Consider the following 17,141-nt stretch of genomic DNA (forward strand, 5'->3'; position numbering starts at 1 on the left):
GGCCGCTCTAGACTTATGTAAATATTGCGCAAAGTTGCTATGTGGGTGGTAGATGGTTAGTTCAGTTGTTTTGAGAGGGCTTAAGCACTGTGCAAACATGGTGGGCTGTGGTTGTGTGAGTTTAATGGAGGTGTGTAATCAAAGTGAGTGTGTTATGCTACTGTAATTCTCTAAATCAATGTGCTAAATTACCAGAGAATGGTCAGCAGCAGCTTTACAGGAATGTGCATCCAGGTGGCAAGAACAGAGAATGTACAGATACTTGTTTAAACTATGAGACTCAGGGGCGGATTTAGTGATTGTGAGGCCCTGGGCAAAAGATATGGGGGTAGGGGCTGTTTTTGGCACTGTACTTTTAAGACTGATATAAGTAAATGATTTCTGTTCTGCTAGACCTGTTTTGTATTCTCACTCTTAAAGCAGTTGGGGCTTGAGTGGACAGGGCATATATATATATATACCTCATATCTCCAAAATGTTAACTTTACAGAAGGAAAAAACATTCTTGGTTTTGAATGGAAGTTAATGTAACTAGATTTAGATTCAAGTACTTCTGGAGCCCGATGACCGCTGGGATAGGCTCCAGCAGCCCCCCTCCCCAACCCTCCACCATCCGTGACCCTGAGAGAGAAGCAGCTTAGAAAATGGATGGATGAAAATACCTTTTGCCCTTTACATTGTTTGTAGTTTTCATGGCCGCTCTAGACTTACGTAAATATTGAGCACAGTAGCTGTGTGGTTGGAGGATGGTTAGTTCAGTTGTTCCTAATGTATTGAGAGGACTTAAGCACAGTGCAAACTTTCCTCCAGATTTTCATGATGAATGGACCAAAGGAAACAGCCCACAATGACCTTCTCCTGTGAAGTTACCATTTTGGAGATAGAAGGTTTTGTTTTGACAACAGCGATATGTAAATATATGTATACAACCCCAATTCCAATGAAGTTGGGACATTGTGTAAAACAGAAATAAAAACAGAAATACTCACTCATTTTGAATTTGATGCCTGCAACACGTTCCAAAGAAGTTGGGACAGGGGCATGTTTACCTCTGTGTTACATCACCTTTCCTTTTAACAACACTCAATAAGTGTTTGGGGACTGAGGACAGTAATTGTTGAAGCTTTGAAGGTGGAATTCTTTCCCATTCTTGCTTGATGTACAACTTCAGTTGCTCAACAGTCCGGGGTCTCCGTTGTCATATTTTGCACTTCATAAAGTGCCACACATTTTCAATGAGAGACAGGTCTGGACTGCAGGCAGGCCAGTCTAGTACCCACACTCTTACTACAATGCCACACTGTCGTAACACGTGCAGAATGTGGCTTGCCATTGTCTTGCTGAAATAAGCAGGGATGTCCCTGAAAAAGACGTTGCTTGGATGGCAGCATATGTTGCTCCAAAACCTGTATGTACCTTTCAGCATTAATGGTGCCTTCACAGATGTGTAAGTTACCCATGCCATGGGCACTAACACACCCCCACACCATCAGAGATGCTGGCTTTTGGACTTTGCACTGATAACAATCCAGTCCTTTTCCTCTTTGGCCTGGAGGACACGACGTCCATGATTTCCAAAAACAATTTGAAATGTGGACTCATCAGACCACAGGACACTTTTCCATCTTTAAAGCATTAAAAGGGATCGAAGGTCACAGGCATTCAATGTTGATTTTCTGCCTTGCTGCTTACTTGCAGAGATTTCTCCAGATTCTCTGAATCTTTTGATGATATTATGGACTGTAGATGATGAAATCCCTAAATTCCTTGCAATTGCACATTGAGAAACATTGTTCTCAACACTGTTGTTCACAAAGTGGTGAACCTCGCCCCGTCCTTGCTTGTGAACGACTGAGCCTTTCATGGATGTTCCCTTTATACCCAGTCATGACACTCACCTGTTTCCAATTAACCTGTTCACCTGTGGAATGTTCCAAACAGGTGTTTTTTGAGCATTCCCCAACTTTCCCAGTCTTTTGTTGTCCCTGTCCCAACTTCTTTGGAAAGTGTTGCAGGCATCAAATTCAAAATGAGTGAATATTTGCAAAAAACAATAAAGTTTATCCGTTTCAATACATATATATAATATTTCAATATATAATAATAAATATTTCAATTCTTTCATTCCAGTAACAAGAAACTACGGACTCCACCCAACTACTTCATCATGAACCTTGCTGTGAGTGACTTCCTCATGGCCGCTACCCAGTCACCCATCTTTTTTGTCAACTGCATGTACAAGGAGTGGGTGTTTGGTGAAATAGGTAATTCCATTTTACTCATCCAGCTACATTTATTCAATTCTGTTTGGGTATTTTAAAGCAGCAGTTGGGCCAAAAATGAAATTTAGAGGGTTCCTCTAAACGCAGTTGATCAGCAAAGACATATGTGGCTACAAGGCTAATGTAGCTAACAAGTAATAATAAGTTTGATATCATTCCAGGCAAGCATCAGACTCGCACAGGAGTTAGGAGTGATTTGAATAACAATATAGTTCCTTATTCTTTTTGCAGGCCCACTAGTGACCACTTTGCCAGCAGAATTGAAATTCACTTAGATATTTGCTATTGATGTAATCAAATAAACCAAACGCTGTTGGTTCACTGTGTGTGAAACACTGTGGGTCTACGTTGAGCTGCTAGTGAGCAATGAGTGGGGAAAGGGGAGGAATGAGAACCCTCTGCTGTGACTACATACCTTTACACAAATAGACAAAACAGTCAGCACATCTGCTGCTTTTGTCATTTAAAAAAACTGCAACTGCCATAAAAATAGCATTTTTGTCCAGTGGCAGCGTGCTTCACACCATTCCAGCTGGTGTATAGTGATCTTAGGCTTCTGTGCAGCTGCTTGACAATGGAAATCCATTTTATGAAACTCCCAACACAGTTCTTGTGCTATTGTTCCTTCCAGAGGCAGTTTGGAACCCTTTAGTAAGTGATGCAACAATTTAATGTGCTACACGCTTCAGCACTCAGCAGCCAAGCTCTGTGAGTTTGTGTGATCTCCCACTTTGTGACTGAGTCATTGTTGCTTCTAGATGCTCCCATTTAATTTCAATAATAGCACTTACAGTTGTCTGGGGCAGATGTAGCAGGACAGAATTTCATGAACTGACTTGTGGCTGAGGTGGCTCCTATGACAGAGTGCTTTCAGCTGGGGTTACACAATATGACTTTTACCTCGATTTTAGCCCCGATTTTAAGTCTTGCTGAGTCTGTGCTGGTTGGCTCTGATCTGCAGATTCTTGGGTCAGTCGGAGTCGACAGTTGGAGAGAGAATTGAGTAATGTGTCAAGACTCAGATTTCAGACCAGTTGGAGTTGATTTTTTTCAAAGCGACTCTGAACTTAATCTAGTAGTGAAAACTGGTGAATGGATTCCTGCAATAGCCAAAGAATATTGAGAGCACAAAAGAAGAAAATACAGCAAGTTCAACAAAGAAAAGTGGCTAAAAGTCTCTCACATGTGGAGCAAAGCTTTTTAATGAGCTGAGTTTAAGGCACAAGCACAACTGAGCCTCACTTAAACATGTAAATAGTTACTTTCGCTGTTAAAAATGACAATAACCATTGTATTATTTTAGTTTAATGTTGTTTCAACGTTTTATGGTCGTTTTCTTCATAGCAAGCACAGACAATCGCTAATAGAATGCTAATGTTCTTAGCTAGCTTGCTAACTTTCCTGTTCCACCTTAAATAGTCCAGCAGTATTGACGCCTGAACCGCCAGAATATAACTGCTGCACCATTTAAGGTGTCCTATTTCGTAGGGAAAGATTTTAACCACTAACCCTTGTAACTCAGTTCCAAGGGGTTAAGGGGACACTCGAAAACAAGGGGTAGGGGTTAAAGGAAGAAATGGGATTGGGCCTTAGTCTCATAGCTCCAGTGCCACATTAAAGAAGCAAACTTCAAACATGTCCTGGCTGATAGACTTGTTTTGTTTTTATGGAGGAATCTGTTTAAATTCTACTTTTAGCGTGAGCTTTTGTGTAACTCTATGCATTTATATCACAGCTGCTCAGCTAAAGAATCCTTACACTGCATTCCTGCTTTACTACACTGTGGTCTAGGGTGTAAGATGTATGCCTTTTGTGGGGCTCTGTTCGGGATCACTTCCATGATCAACTTGTTGGCCATATCCATTGACCGCTATGTAGTGATCACCAAGCCTCTGCAGGCCATCCGGTGGACGTCGAAACGTCGGACACTCCTCAGCATCCTGCTGGTCTGGCTGTACTCTCTAGCCTGGAGTCTGGCACCTTTACTGGGATGGAGTGAGTGACCACACCACCCCGTGTTTCCTCTTCACACCCACCGCCTCCCATTTGTCACATAACTATCTGTCTGATTCTTCAGTCGGGTCATTTTAGCACCTCACAAGTCAATACCAATCAGGTTATTGACATTGATAACTTGTTGCCTTCTGCTTTCTCATGGACAGGCTCCTATATCCCAGAGGGCCTCATGACGTCTTGCACATGGGACTATGTCACCTCTACTCCGGCTAACAAGAGCTACACCCTCATGCTGTGCTGCTTTGTGTTCTTCATCCCCTTGGGGATCATATCCTACTGCTACTTCTTCATGTTTCTGGCTATACGTAGCACAAGCAGGTAAGGGTATAGTGGATTTCATGCATTGTAGTGCATATACACCGATCAGGCATAACATGATGACCACCTCCTTGTTTCTACGCTCATTGTCCATTTTATCAGCTCCACTTACTGTATAGGTGCACTTTGTAGTTCTACAGTTACAGACTGTAGTCCATCTGTTTCTCTGATACTTTGTTAGCCCCCTTTTACCCTGTTCTTCAATGGTCAGGACCCCCATGGACCCTCACAGAGCAGGTACTATTTGGATGGTGGATCATTCTCAGCACTGCAGTGACACTGACGTGGTGGTGGTGTGTTAGTGTGTGCTGTGCTGGTCTAAGTGGATCAGACACAGCAGTGCTGCTGGAGTTTTTAAACACTGTGTTCACTCACTGTCCACTCTATTAGACACGCCTACCTTGTCAGTTCACCTTCTAGATGTAAAGGCAGAGATGATAGCTCATCTGCTGCTGCACAGTTTGTGTTGGTCATCTTCTAGTCCTTCATCAGTTGTCACAAGACACTGCCCACAGGACGCTGTTGGCTGGATATTTTTGGTTGGTGGACTATTCTCAGTCCAGCAGTGACACTGAGGTGTTTAAAAAGCTCCAGTAACACTGCTGCGTCTGATCCACTCAGACCAGCACAACACACACTAACACACCACCACCACGTCAGTGTTACTGCAGTGCTGAGAATGATCCAACTTGAAGTTGTGTGTGAAAGATTCTGTTACATCTAGCCTTACTAAACCTAACCCAACCATAATGCTGTTGATAATCAACTGAGTATCACTAGAAAGTTTGTTAATCATTTAAGTAGCTGTAGATCATCTATAGGCGACCATCCAAATATTCTTTTAACAGCTTCCTACAACTTTGAAAATCTATGAAGCTGTAGAGCAGTAGTATCACAACATAATCAAACTATGTCACAGTGCAGTCGGTATGTTTATTTGTATGGCGCTGTTGTTGGAACAGAACCTCATATTTCCAAAATTACAACTTTACAGGAAAAGGAAAAAACCTTCTTTATTTTCAATGTAAGTCAATGGAGCCAGACTTTTTTCTATGTCATTTTTGGTCATTTCTTTTGGTCTGTTCATCAAGAAATTTATAGACAATGTAAAGAGTAACAGGTATTGTCAAATTATGTCAAAAACAAAAAAACGCCAAAAAATGGAGATGCAAGGTTTTGTCCTAATAGCAGCGTTATGTTGTATATATATATATATATATATATATATATATACATAAAAGGATAGTGCAATCGTTTGTTAACATGATATTTTGTGTATTTAATTCTGTGCACCCAAGATTTTCTCTAGTTTCAGATACTATAATCCAGTGTTTTTCTTATACTGTGCTATTGTTAGCCTTTATTGCAGTGGAGTGGAGGATTAGTAAGGCATTGTGGTGGATTAATAAGACGTCTCACCGGAAACAGTCATGATGAATACACTACATTTACAAACCAGGTGTATGGATCATTGTAGTAGCAGCACAACTTCCTTCCTTTGTGTCTTCAGAGATGTGGAGAGGCTGGGGACCCATGTGCGGAAAACCACACTGATTCAGGAGCAGTCTATAAAGACAGAGTGGAAGCTGGCGAAGGTGGCCTTTGTGGTCATCGTCGTGTACGTGCTTTCCTGGTCACCCTATGCCTTTGTTACCCTCATCGCGTGGGCAGGGTAAAGACTACTTTCCTCTTTTTATTGTTTCTTCTTTTCACTGGATAGTTTTACCTCTTGTTCTTTAGAGACTTTGAGAGCTAGTTGGTTAAAACTTAAAAAAAAAATGTTTCTTCAAAGATGTTTCTTTAGTAAAGGCAGTGGCTGTGCTCAGAAGCATTTGATGCTTAAATATCGCAGCTATATTACAAATAACCTTAAATATAAGGTTCTTCAGATTGATGGAGAATGGGTTATAGATGGACCTTTATACAGGACCTTTTTGAAAATGGTTCTGTAGAGCATCAAGAAAGGTTCTTCTATTGTTATGATGTCAAGCTTGTCACTAGCAGAGCCCAATTAGATGCTATGTAGAACCATATCCAACACATTCTCCATCAATCTGAGGAACCATTTCACCATGAAAAGAACAATTTAAGAGTGAAACGAAATAGTCTGAATAATGTAATGACCGAAAGAACGAGATCGCGAATATCAAGCGGCCGAAATGAGTTTCCTCCGCAGTGTGGCTGGACTCTCCCTTAGAGATAGGGTGAGAAGTTCGGTCATCCGGGAGGGACTCGGAGTAGAGCCGCTGCTTCTTCACGTCGAGAGGAGCCAGTTGAGGTGGTTCGGGCATCTTGTTAGGATGCCTCCTGGACGCCTCCCTTGGGAGGTGTCACAGGCAAGTCCACTGGGGAGGAGACCCCGGGGAAGACCCAGGACACGCTGGCGTGACTATATCGCCCAGCTGGCCTGGGAGCGCCTCGGAATCCCTCCCAGGGAGCTAGTGGAAGTGGCTGGGGAAAGGGAGGTCTGGGCGTCATTGCTCAGGATGCTGCCCCCGCGACCCGAACCCCGGAGAAGTGGAAGATGATGGATGGATGGATGGATGGATGGACGAAACAGATCCACTGCCCTTAATAAACCCCTTAACAATCCTTGGGCCCACCAGCAGGCCCAAAAGCTTATTACACACTTCTATAACCTAAGAATAGCTCCATTGGCTTGCATTGAAGTAGTAGTTGGATAATAAGCCATTGTAAGAAGTAAGGGATTAAAGAACCCTTGAAGAACTATTTTTTTTAAGTGTGTTGGAGGAAGGTTTATATATATATATATATAAAGACAAGGGTCTCCACCTTGGCATGTTTGGTTCTATCTTTTCCACTCTTGCTTAAGAGCCCACAGCAATTACAGATTCAGCTGTTTATAAGCACAAGTACTGAAGTAAGGAATGATGTGATGATGTGATGTGAGATGACATGTCACAATAACCAGAGGCAAGTTTGCAGGGCCTCAGTGAAAATGTCACTTACAAAACACCATGCCTCAGCAGAAGCTGACCAAGACCGAACATTTTATTTCATTTTACCACTGATCTTCAAAGTTAACAGTGAATCCAGGTGTCTTAAATGAAAATATGTATATAATTTTTTTTTAAATAAACATGAATAGTTCTTGAAACAGGGCGGCACGGTGGCGTGGTGGGTAGCGCTGTCGCCTCACAGCGAGGAGGGCCTGGGTTCGATTCCCCGGCCGGGTGATCAGGGTCCTCTCTGTGTGGAGTTTGCATGTTCTCCCCATGTCTGCGTGGGTTTCCTCTGGGTTCTCCGGTTTCCTCCCACAGTCCAAAGACATGCAGTCAGGCCAATTGGACATGCTAAATTACCCCTTGGTGTGAGTGACTGTCTGTCTGCCCTGCGATGGACTGGCGACCTGTCCAGGGTGTATCCTGCCTTCCGCCCGAAGACTGCTGGGATAGGCTCCAGCACTCCCCCCCCCACGACCCTGACGGAGAAGCGGCTTAGAAAATGGATGGATGGACGGACGGATAGTCCTTGAAACCAAATTCTTAGTACTCAGCTGGGGCATTTGGCCCTTTAGAAGAAAGATGACTTTCTATTTATTCCCCTGGCCTTAGAAAATCACGGATCTAAATCAGCAGGGAATAAGAAAACACCCTTTTACAGAAGGTGGTGGAGGATAGTGGAGAGAGATGGGTGAGACTCTGTGGAGTTGTGGAGGGCAGCTGGTGGCTCAAGCCTCTTACAGAGCAGATGAGAACTGATGGGGTGCATTCTAACGGAGGAGGAAGATAATCAAGCATGTGATTCAAGTCCACAACACCTTTGGGTCACTGCCTGCCAGATAAATAAGCTCTGCAAGAAGCTACACCACTTGCGCCAATGCAAGACATTCCTTTTTAAATGCTGGGGTTCCTGTGGTGTCAGAATCAGTTCTCCAGTGTGGAAAGCTATTGGTGACATCAATGTCAATGAGCGCTTCTATCCTTATTTAAGAACTTATTTTTAACATTTTTTTAAAAAGGTACTGGAGCTGGATACATTTTCCAAGAGTATGTTCTACAATGTAATTTGAAAGGGATTTTAAAATTTCAAATTTAAACAGGATAGCTTGCATAATTAACCAAAACCAACAAAGCCCTGATTGAAATGTCACAACCAGATGCACATCAGTGTCACATCACAGGAGCCACACTCAATAACAATAACAACATGGCACACAGCCTTATCTATTAGCTGTGGTTTCAGACAATTATAGAAGGCTGTTCACTACAAAATTATTACTGTCGTTGATTCATACTGGATTAAAATCACTCCACCACTATTATTTCCAGACGGTAAACACTACAAACAATGCAGATTCATACTGGATTACAATCACTCCACAATTCATTGTGTCAGACTGTAAAAACTACACACACTGTAGATTCGTACTAGATTAAAATTACACAATTATTACTGTCAGACTATAAAAACTACACACACTGCAGATTCATAGTGGGTTTAAATCACTCCACAAGTATAATTATCAGACTAAAAACTAGACACATGGCAGATTCATACTGATTGCAGATCTCTTTATCATTTGAATATCTTCAAATACAGTAACACTCCGAGTGAGTCCAGTCCAGCTTGAACTGGGCTAAATAAAAGGACATTTTCACAGCTTGAGCAAAGTCTTTGAATTCAAAAGTTTTGGCCTATTCTATTCTTCAGGTATAGCAGTATCCTAACACCATATTCGAAGGCGGTGCCTGCAGTCATAGCCAAAGCATCAGCCATTTACAACCCGATCATCTACGCTATCATCCACTCCAAATACAGGTAAGCATTTCCATCCACTTCCTCACATTTTCTCTCCATTCCCACAGAGCGATTGCTGAGTCAGTCTTTAATTCTTTACATTTTTCCTCCCTCTGTCCTCTCCTTTGGGGACTGTGACACATAGGAATACTCTGGCTGAGAAGATTCCATGTCTGTACTTCCTGGCCAAGCGTCCACAAAAGGAATGTGTCTCTGTTTCCAACAGCGAGTCGTCCTTCAGGGAATCCATGCTCAGTAGGCAGTCATCAGGGTCAAAGGCCAAGTTCCAGCGAGTGTCTTCTATGTCCACTGGTGACACAGTGAGTTCTCCTATGAGTCGGTATTATGGATTTTTCCCATTAGCTGTTAGTAACCACTGAGGACTTCCACTACATCACCCTCTGCCTGGAGCCAGAACTCAGAACTGTCACTATACATGAAAATACATCACTGACTCTTACAATTTGGTTATGAGGTTATATAAAACACAGAATGCCACATACAAAGAGACTGGGTGAGTCACACAAGAATCACAGACACTTTTCTTTATATTTTACATTAAACCACTTCAAATTACTTATATCTGAATACTTATATTACTGAAATATGCAGAAATTGATATGGATTATAGAGGTATCTGAACATCAAGCTTGCTGCAGGTCTGGAAAAAGTAGTATTCCTGACTGTTAGAAGTCAGCACTATGTGTCTGAATGGATGTGTAGTGGTTGAGAAACCCTTAATGAGAAAACAAAATAGAAAAGAAAAACATTTGCTTGAACAAAGAAGCTGCTGGTGTTCTCAGAAGAATGGACTGACCACCCCAGAGTCCAGACCTCAACATCACTGAATGTGTTTGGTGTAACTCTAATCATGAGAAGCAGAAAATGCAACCAACTTCTAAGACTGAGCTTGGAGGTGTGGAAAATATCTCCATTTCTTTAATGAACTAAAAATAAGTCTCCTGAAAAGAATAGAAGCAGTGATAAATGTAAAGACTGAACACTAAATACTGAAAAAACATGTGCTGTGGTACTGAAGATATTACCAGATGCTGGGTCTCTTCCCTGGTGATGCTCTCCCAGGCCTGTAAAGCAGCCATTTACAACACATGCTTATTTCAAAAGCCACATCTATACATGATACACTACAGCCACTGTGGTACAGAACTTCTGAGAAGTTATACCAGACAAAAACAAAGCCACAGGGGACACATAGGCTTCATTCCCCTGTTCCCATGCTGTCCTGATGATGCACAGATTGCACGGGGCTGTGAGCTGTAGGGAAAAAAACACTTCATGTTTGTCAGACAACTGTCTTCATCCATTACTTCTGAACCATCTCAGGGCACCGTGCCAGGGAAAGGCAAGCAGCCAAAACTCAGAAGAACTCACCCTGTGCTTCTGAAGGCTGTATTTTACTTGAATATATTGTTACCAAGCACTGGTGCAAATTCGGGGGCAAGGGAAGTGGTGGGGAAACCCCTTCACAACAGTTGGGGATCAAGAACACCCTCCAGGAGGTAGGCGAAATTGTATCAAAGTCAAGAATTGAGAGAAGACAGAGAGTTTACCACGAGTTGAAAACCATATATAGGCCTCAAAAACAGGAAAACCAGATTAGAGATTAACAAAAAACATCAGTTCTCAAACAACATCTAATGGACAGATGAGACAAAGATTAACCTGCACCAGAATGATAGGAAAGTGGAGTATGGAGAAGTGCTCCTGATCCAAAGCATGCCACCTCAACCGTGAAGCATGGTGGAGGTAGCGTTATGGTGTGTTTGAGTAGGAAAACCATCAAACTGTGCTGGACACCAGCCCTACTGGACTGTCAAGGGCAGACAGAGCATCACCAGGGAAGCAACCCAGCCTCTTTGGGTGGGTCTGTGCATTCTAGACTTCACTGACTGCAAAATATGTGCAAGTATTAATAATGACAATTTAATGTATGTTTATATTAGTTTGTCCAATTATTCTTGAGGCCCTATAAACGGGGAGAGGGTTCAAAAGTAATTGGACAAGATAACAATCATAAATCCAATGTGCTGTGGTAGACAGTTAAAATAACAGTAACTTTGTCAACATCCAAATATTTATGGACCTGACTGTATCTTGCAAATTAGTTGTCATTAGTAGTTATTATATAGCCATGAATTACAGTTTAAAACTCTAATTAAACCCAAACCCAAACTACTAAAAGAAAGAACTCTGAAATCACTTTATACTTCTTTACTGTACTATGAACGTTTGTTGACTTATGCAATGACAGTTATTAAACATCCACCTTTGTCCTCCTTAATTATCACCATATTTGCTATTATTGGGACATTTTGCAAAAATATTTATGACAACATGCAGATCCAACGACACAGTGGAAAATAAAAAATAGTAATAAGCAACAAAATCAAATCTGTTGAATATCCATCATTGTTGACCGCTAGTCCAGACAGGGTCACAGTAGCAGTTGGGAGAGCAGAGAATCCCAGATGACTCTGTCCCCCACAACTTCCTCCAGATCATCCCCGGGGAACCCAAGCCGCTCCCAGTCCAATGTTGTGGCAGAAGGGCTTGTTTGGTCTAGGGATCTTCAGAGCTAAGTCGTCAGGAGCAATATGCTCCTGGTAGGGTCTCCCAGGGCGAACAAGTCTGGAGCGAAGACCCAGACTAACACGATCCAAAGTTCTCCATGCATATCGTGCACAAAAAATCGTGTACCCTGCCCGGGAAATGGTCACCAGCCACTACCCCTGGAGCCAGGCCTGGGGGTAGTGTTCCACGGCGAGCGCCTGGTGGCCTGGCAGCCCACGTAACCCAGCCGGGCTCAGCCCGAAGAGGCAACGTGGGGAGGCCATGTGGGCCCACCACCCGCATGGTCCAGCATGGGGGAGCGGTGCAGTGCCATCATATTATTATTCCTGTTGATAATATTATTTATATGCTTTAATATTGACATGTTTAAATATGTAAAATGTAACTGTAGACATACTTTCTGTACTCTGTTATACGTTTGACTTGCTGTGTGTAAACCATAGCCCCCTGACTCTGCCCCCCCCCCCCCACTTGTTAGACAATATTCCTACCCCTGTTGCTTCACAAACCTGTGATTACAAATCTATTTACTTATTTGTTATGCAATCAAAATGCGCTGAATGCTAACTGCAGTTGAAGCTAGATCATTTCATACCTTACTTACATACCACATACGGGTGCACTGTGGAGAAAAACTCACCAAGCCAGGTTTTTTACAGTGGTGATAGGAACCAGGAGTCGTGATGTCTTTAACCTCTTATTCTCCAGGCTATATTTTATTTTTTCCATCTGAGTTTATATGACTAAACCATAAGGCAAATTATTCAGTACCTGCATTTTTTTTGCAATTTTTAAATTTTATTTATTCATTTAGTTTTTGTAAAAGTTCCCCTCAAATGAACAGAACATGTGTTTTATGATCATACGCATATTGCTATATGCTTACAATTTACTGAAAGTGTGAAAACTGAAAGCCAAAAATCTTAGATGCTCTTTGTATCATTTTATAAAAATATTTCTTACAGAGCAGATCACTGAAGAGACGCCATCTGTTTATAGTTTAGAGCCCAGATTTGGGGAAAAATGGGTCGACTTTCAGTGGGAAAAAAATGCTTCTTTTATTATAAGGGTTTAAAATTACAACACCATCTATTTGACTGGAAAGAAGAGTTACAGCCTCATACGATGCCCAGCTTCTGAATATAGCTTATGAAATATGAAAGTTATGAAGAATATGACAAAGTGTATTTTGGAACCACCAGTGGTTCCAAGGAGTTTAAGAGTCTACAGGCCCAAAAGGGCTTACAAAGAAACCCAAGACTTTTACTTATTGGAAGGAGGCACAGTACAGTGCAGCCAGTCAACAGAGGTCATGTACAAATAACTTACGCATATCAGCCTTAAAGGCACAGTAACAGAAACAGCCTGTTTAATTCTATAAAGAGAATTAAAGAGAAGCTGAAAAATGCTTGTGTAAAAGTGAATTATGACTGTTTTTGGTTCATAAAACTACACAAATGTCATAAGTGGACCTCAGGAAGGAAAGATAAAATACAGAGAAAATTGTTGGATGTGGGCCTTTAAACAAAAATACAGACATTTATTTTGCTATGACCAGTGAACCTACATGTTTCTTCAGAGTTTTTAGAATTCATGGCTGTCCAGAAAAATAAGATGATAATGGTAAAATGTGAAATATGAAATACATGTAGCCAAAACCTTATATCAAAACTATCATTGTAGTCACTTTATCTGATGCAGCTTTTAGGGTCATTAAGCACTTCAGACGTCTGGTTCCTCACCAATGTTAACAATTCTGACTTTAAGTAAGTTGCTCTAAAATGACTCCTTCAGACCACACATAAGTTGTTTACATCTTCTGCAGAAATTTTGAAAAATGGTGGAATTTCCCTTTGAAGCAGGTAGCTACTGTCTGCAATATCGGTGTTCTGTCTGTCTTTTACAGGTTTGGACTGATGTAGAGTTGGATCCGATGGACCTGCAGACTCATTCACTCAGAAACTCCCACTCAACCAACCTGCTGAGAGAGATGGAGCGAAGGCATCAGCTTCAGCAGGGGAAGGCCAAGAACTACCTGGCTCAAGAAAATGGTAAGGTAGGTGTTCCAGTTGCGTGTATATAGATGGACAGCTGGGGCTGCAAAATAGTGGAGGAAAAAGTAACATTGCCATAATTTAGTTTTCTGCAGTAAATATTGTGGTACAAGGAAAAGTTCAACGGAAAGTTTAGAAGGACATTATAAACAAAAATGAACTTCTAGTTCTAACCTGCATCTAATATGTCACCCCCCTCCTTACATAACACTAATGCATCTGACCCAGTGGGTGAAATGCCCCCTGGTATTTGTTGGCTGGCTGGCATCTACTCCAGTATTGGCTGACTATTGCCATAGTGGTGCTGATGCTTCGATGGCAACAAAACATTTGGTTTAACAGTTCTTCTGAAAATGCTCAGTGTGTCTTCCACACACTAACCGAGATCTCCTCTTCTGTCTTTGGTTTAATGAGTAACAGTCCACTCTTTCCACCAAACTCTTGGGAAATTGGGCAAGTTTTACAAATATGCTGTGACATATTGTAAAGATTTTCAGAGGTATTCTGGGCACAGTTACTGTTGCTAGGCCGTGCTCAACTGGGTGAACTAATTTGCTACAGCGCCACCTTGAGGCAGACCAGTGTTGCAGCTCTTAGTTAAAAATACCAAAGACAGAAGCTTGTCGATTGTAGGTGAAGCAGCTAATCAATGGCCTCTACCTGAATTTATATTTGAGTACCTATTTTTCCCTAAGGAACAGCATCATCTCATAATAAGGTTATTTTCAGGGAACCCTCAGAATTTTAATTTGAAGTGGCAGCTAAGTTAAGAAAAGAAAACACCATCACCCTCCAGATGACCAGGACAGTGTATGTAAGGCATGCAGGTAGCACCTTTTCACCATTTCTGATTAGCTTCCTACCTCCGCCTTTCTCCCTGCAGGTTTGTTATCAAGAGTTCTTCTTTAGCCTGATGGAAAACATAAACATAAACATTTAAAGACGATTGGAATTAACTGAGGAGTGTTGCAGTCAGAATTGCAAACAGTCAATTAAATTGCTACATATTACAATTACTATATATCTTCTAATATTTTCATATATCTAATATATTCATTTGACTTATTGATGTTTGTTGGATCATGCAAAAGCCTCATCATTCATTCAAACAACGCATCATAAGGGAAGCTATCATAACCATTGATGAACAATTTATTGTGCAGCCCTAGTGGACAGTCAGAAAGCAGTGGGGCCACTCTGTGTCCATGTAGTGAACTCATGAGACCCATTCTATCTCAGCGGAACTGACTTATTTGATGTAGAGACCCCAGGACAACAACATTTGCAATAATCCATGTATTTGCTTATTCGACACAGCTAGCTGTCCCAGAGAGTGTCTCACCGAGCAACTTTGACCAGGGTAAGGTCAACAGGGCCTCCATGCCCCTCCTCACGGAAAATGAGAGCCCAGGAGGAGATCAGAAAGAAGAAGAGGGACAGCAGGAACAGACCACCTGTGTAGAAACCCCCGACACAGGGCCTGGCTTTTACAAGAACACAGAGACACAGGATGGCAGCTTGGTGGAGGGCACTAAGCACAAACAGGAAGCCCGGACCATAGAGGATAACCTGATGCTGGACCTGAAGACTTTGAACTGCTCCACAGAGTTTCTAGAAGCTGTGGAGAAGTTCCTCTCTTGAACACGAACTTGGATCCAAAGGTCCTCAACTAAATCTGAAGTGAATATGGTTACGACAGGGAGATCAGTCTGCACACTCAAGAACAGTGACCGCCACATCTTTAGCACTTAAAGCAGTTCACATTACTCTTACATACAAAGAATCTGCTGCTAATATTCTACTGACTGTCAATGATGCTGTTTTCCACTAAGTTGGCTCTCAACCCAAAGCCTATACAACCTTGATTTGAGTAGTAACAGAAACAGCCACTGTGATTAGTAACATTCCACTCCATCTCACTTCACATCACATCTTGTCCCTGCAAAGGCTACCTCTTAGCTTTTCAATGTATTGCCATATATCAGCCAATGTCTGTTGAACATCTAAGCTATCTTTCGAATCGACCTCTGCAGTCCAGTCATCACCTAAAACCAGGATGAAGGTATTATAGTAAGGTATCAATTTTATAAGTTTCGTGCTGGCGTAACTTTGTCTTTGTTATGTACATCTTTGCTATCCAGTTTTACCTGATGTTTTGCAGGTGTTGCTCTAGTTGTGGGGTTTGTGTTAACCTGTGTCCCTTGCAGTGGTGGATGAAGTACACAAATGATGTACTTGAGTTAAAGTAGAGATGCCCAAGGTAAAATATTACTCCAGTAAAAGTAGAAGTTCCTCCCTTTAGACCTCCACTTGAGTAAAAGTACAAAAGTATTTGCCTTCAAATGTACTTAAGTATCGAAAGTAAAAGTACTGAAAGGTTAATTAACTTAATTACAAGTTTAAGTTGAATAAAAACTGGCTTTAGACTCAGGATCACAGATGAGCTCCTTTACTATGTTGATCTGTAGGCGTCTGTTCATAAACACAAACCAGCCCAAACTAATTTACTATAAAATGAAATGGTGTTTGTAGAAATTCAGAAAAAAGCCGCGTCAGTCTCGACTGCATATGTGGACATATTTCTATATTGTGCTCTATTTACACAAAGTCAGGTTAGTTCATCGTTTATCTTGGATAGACTCTCCCGAAATTTTACGCTGCTGCACTGATGTTGAACCGCGTGCTGCACTGGGTCGGTATGACCGACAGGTCAAAACAAGCTCAAAACAAAGTGACCGCTGGGCCCTGATTGATGTTCTTGCTTTGCTCTTCAGTCGTTTTGACATGTTATGTTTTTATACACACAGAAACCAAAGGGAAAAACAGATTTCTCAAAATGTAGTGGTGGAAAAACTCAGATAAAATGGAAAAACTTCAGAAAAGTGCAGATACACGAAAAAAATACTTAAATACAGTAAATAATTACATTTACTTAGTACCTGTCCACCAGTGGTTCATTGTTAATGTACCTGCAGTTTATTGCTTCCTTTGTTTTATAGCACTGTGGGGTGCCAGACAAGGAATATTTAATCCAAGAGGTTTATTTTTAGAACCATGAATAAATAAATTTGACCTCAAACAAAGGTGGTTTAGCAGGTGCTCTTCAAAGATTTGTGCC

At 41.6% G+C, this 17,141-nt stretch overlaps 1 protein-coding gene across 2 annotated transcripts in view; it reads left to right on the top strand.

Moving 5' to 3' along the window:
- Positions 1 to 16,273, top strand: part of opn4xa (opsin 4xa) — a 51,139-nt gene extending 34,866 nt beyond the window's left edge. For both annotated transcript variants that reach the window (XM_037547548.1, XM_037547549.1), the window contains exons 3-10: positions 2,131 to 2,264; positions 4,074 to 4,277; positions 4,445 to 4,616; positions 6,127 to 6,288; positions 9,291 to 9,398; positions 9,523 to 9,697; positions 13,876 to 14,025; positions 15,341 to 16,273. In XM_037547548.1, the coding sequence (XP_037403445.1) occupies positions 2,131 to 2,264; positions 4,074 to 4,277; positions 4,445 to 4,616; positions 6,127 to 6,288; positions 9,291 to 9,398; positions 9,523 to 9,697; positions 13,876 to 14,025; positions 15,341 to 15,664 (1,429 nt within the window). In that variant the 3' untranslated portion in view covers positions 15,665 to 16,273. The remainder of the gene's footprint in view (positions 1 to 2,130; positions 2,265 to 4,073; positions 4,278 to 4,444; positions 4,617 to 6,126; positions 6,289 to 9,290; positions 9,399 to 9,522; positions 9,698 to 13,875; positions 14,026 to 15,340) is intronic.
- Positions 16,274 to 17,141: the final 868 nt, after the last annotated feature.

Source organism: Pygocentrus nattereri, chromosome 18 (genome assembly GCF_015220715.1).
Source record: "Pygocentrus nattereri isolate fPygNat1 chromosome 18, fPygNat1.pri, whole genome shotgun sequence".
Lineage (NCBI taxonomy): Eukaryota > Metazoa > Chordata > Actinopteri > Characiformes > Serrasalmidae > Pygocentrus > Pygocentrus nattereri.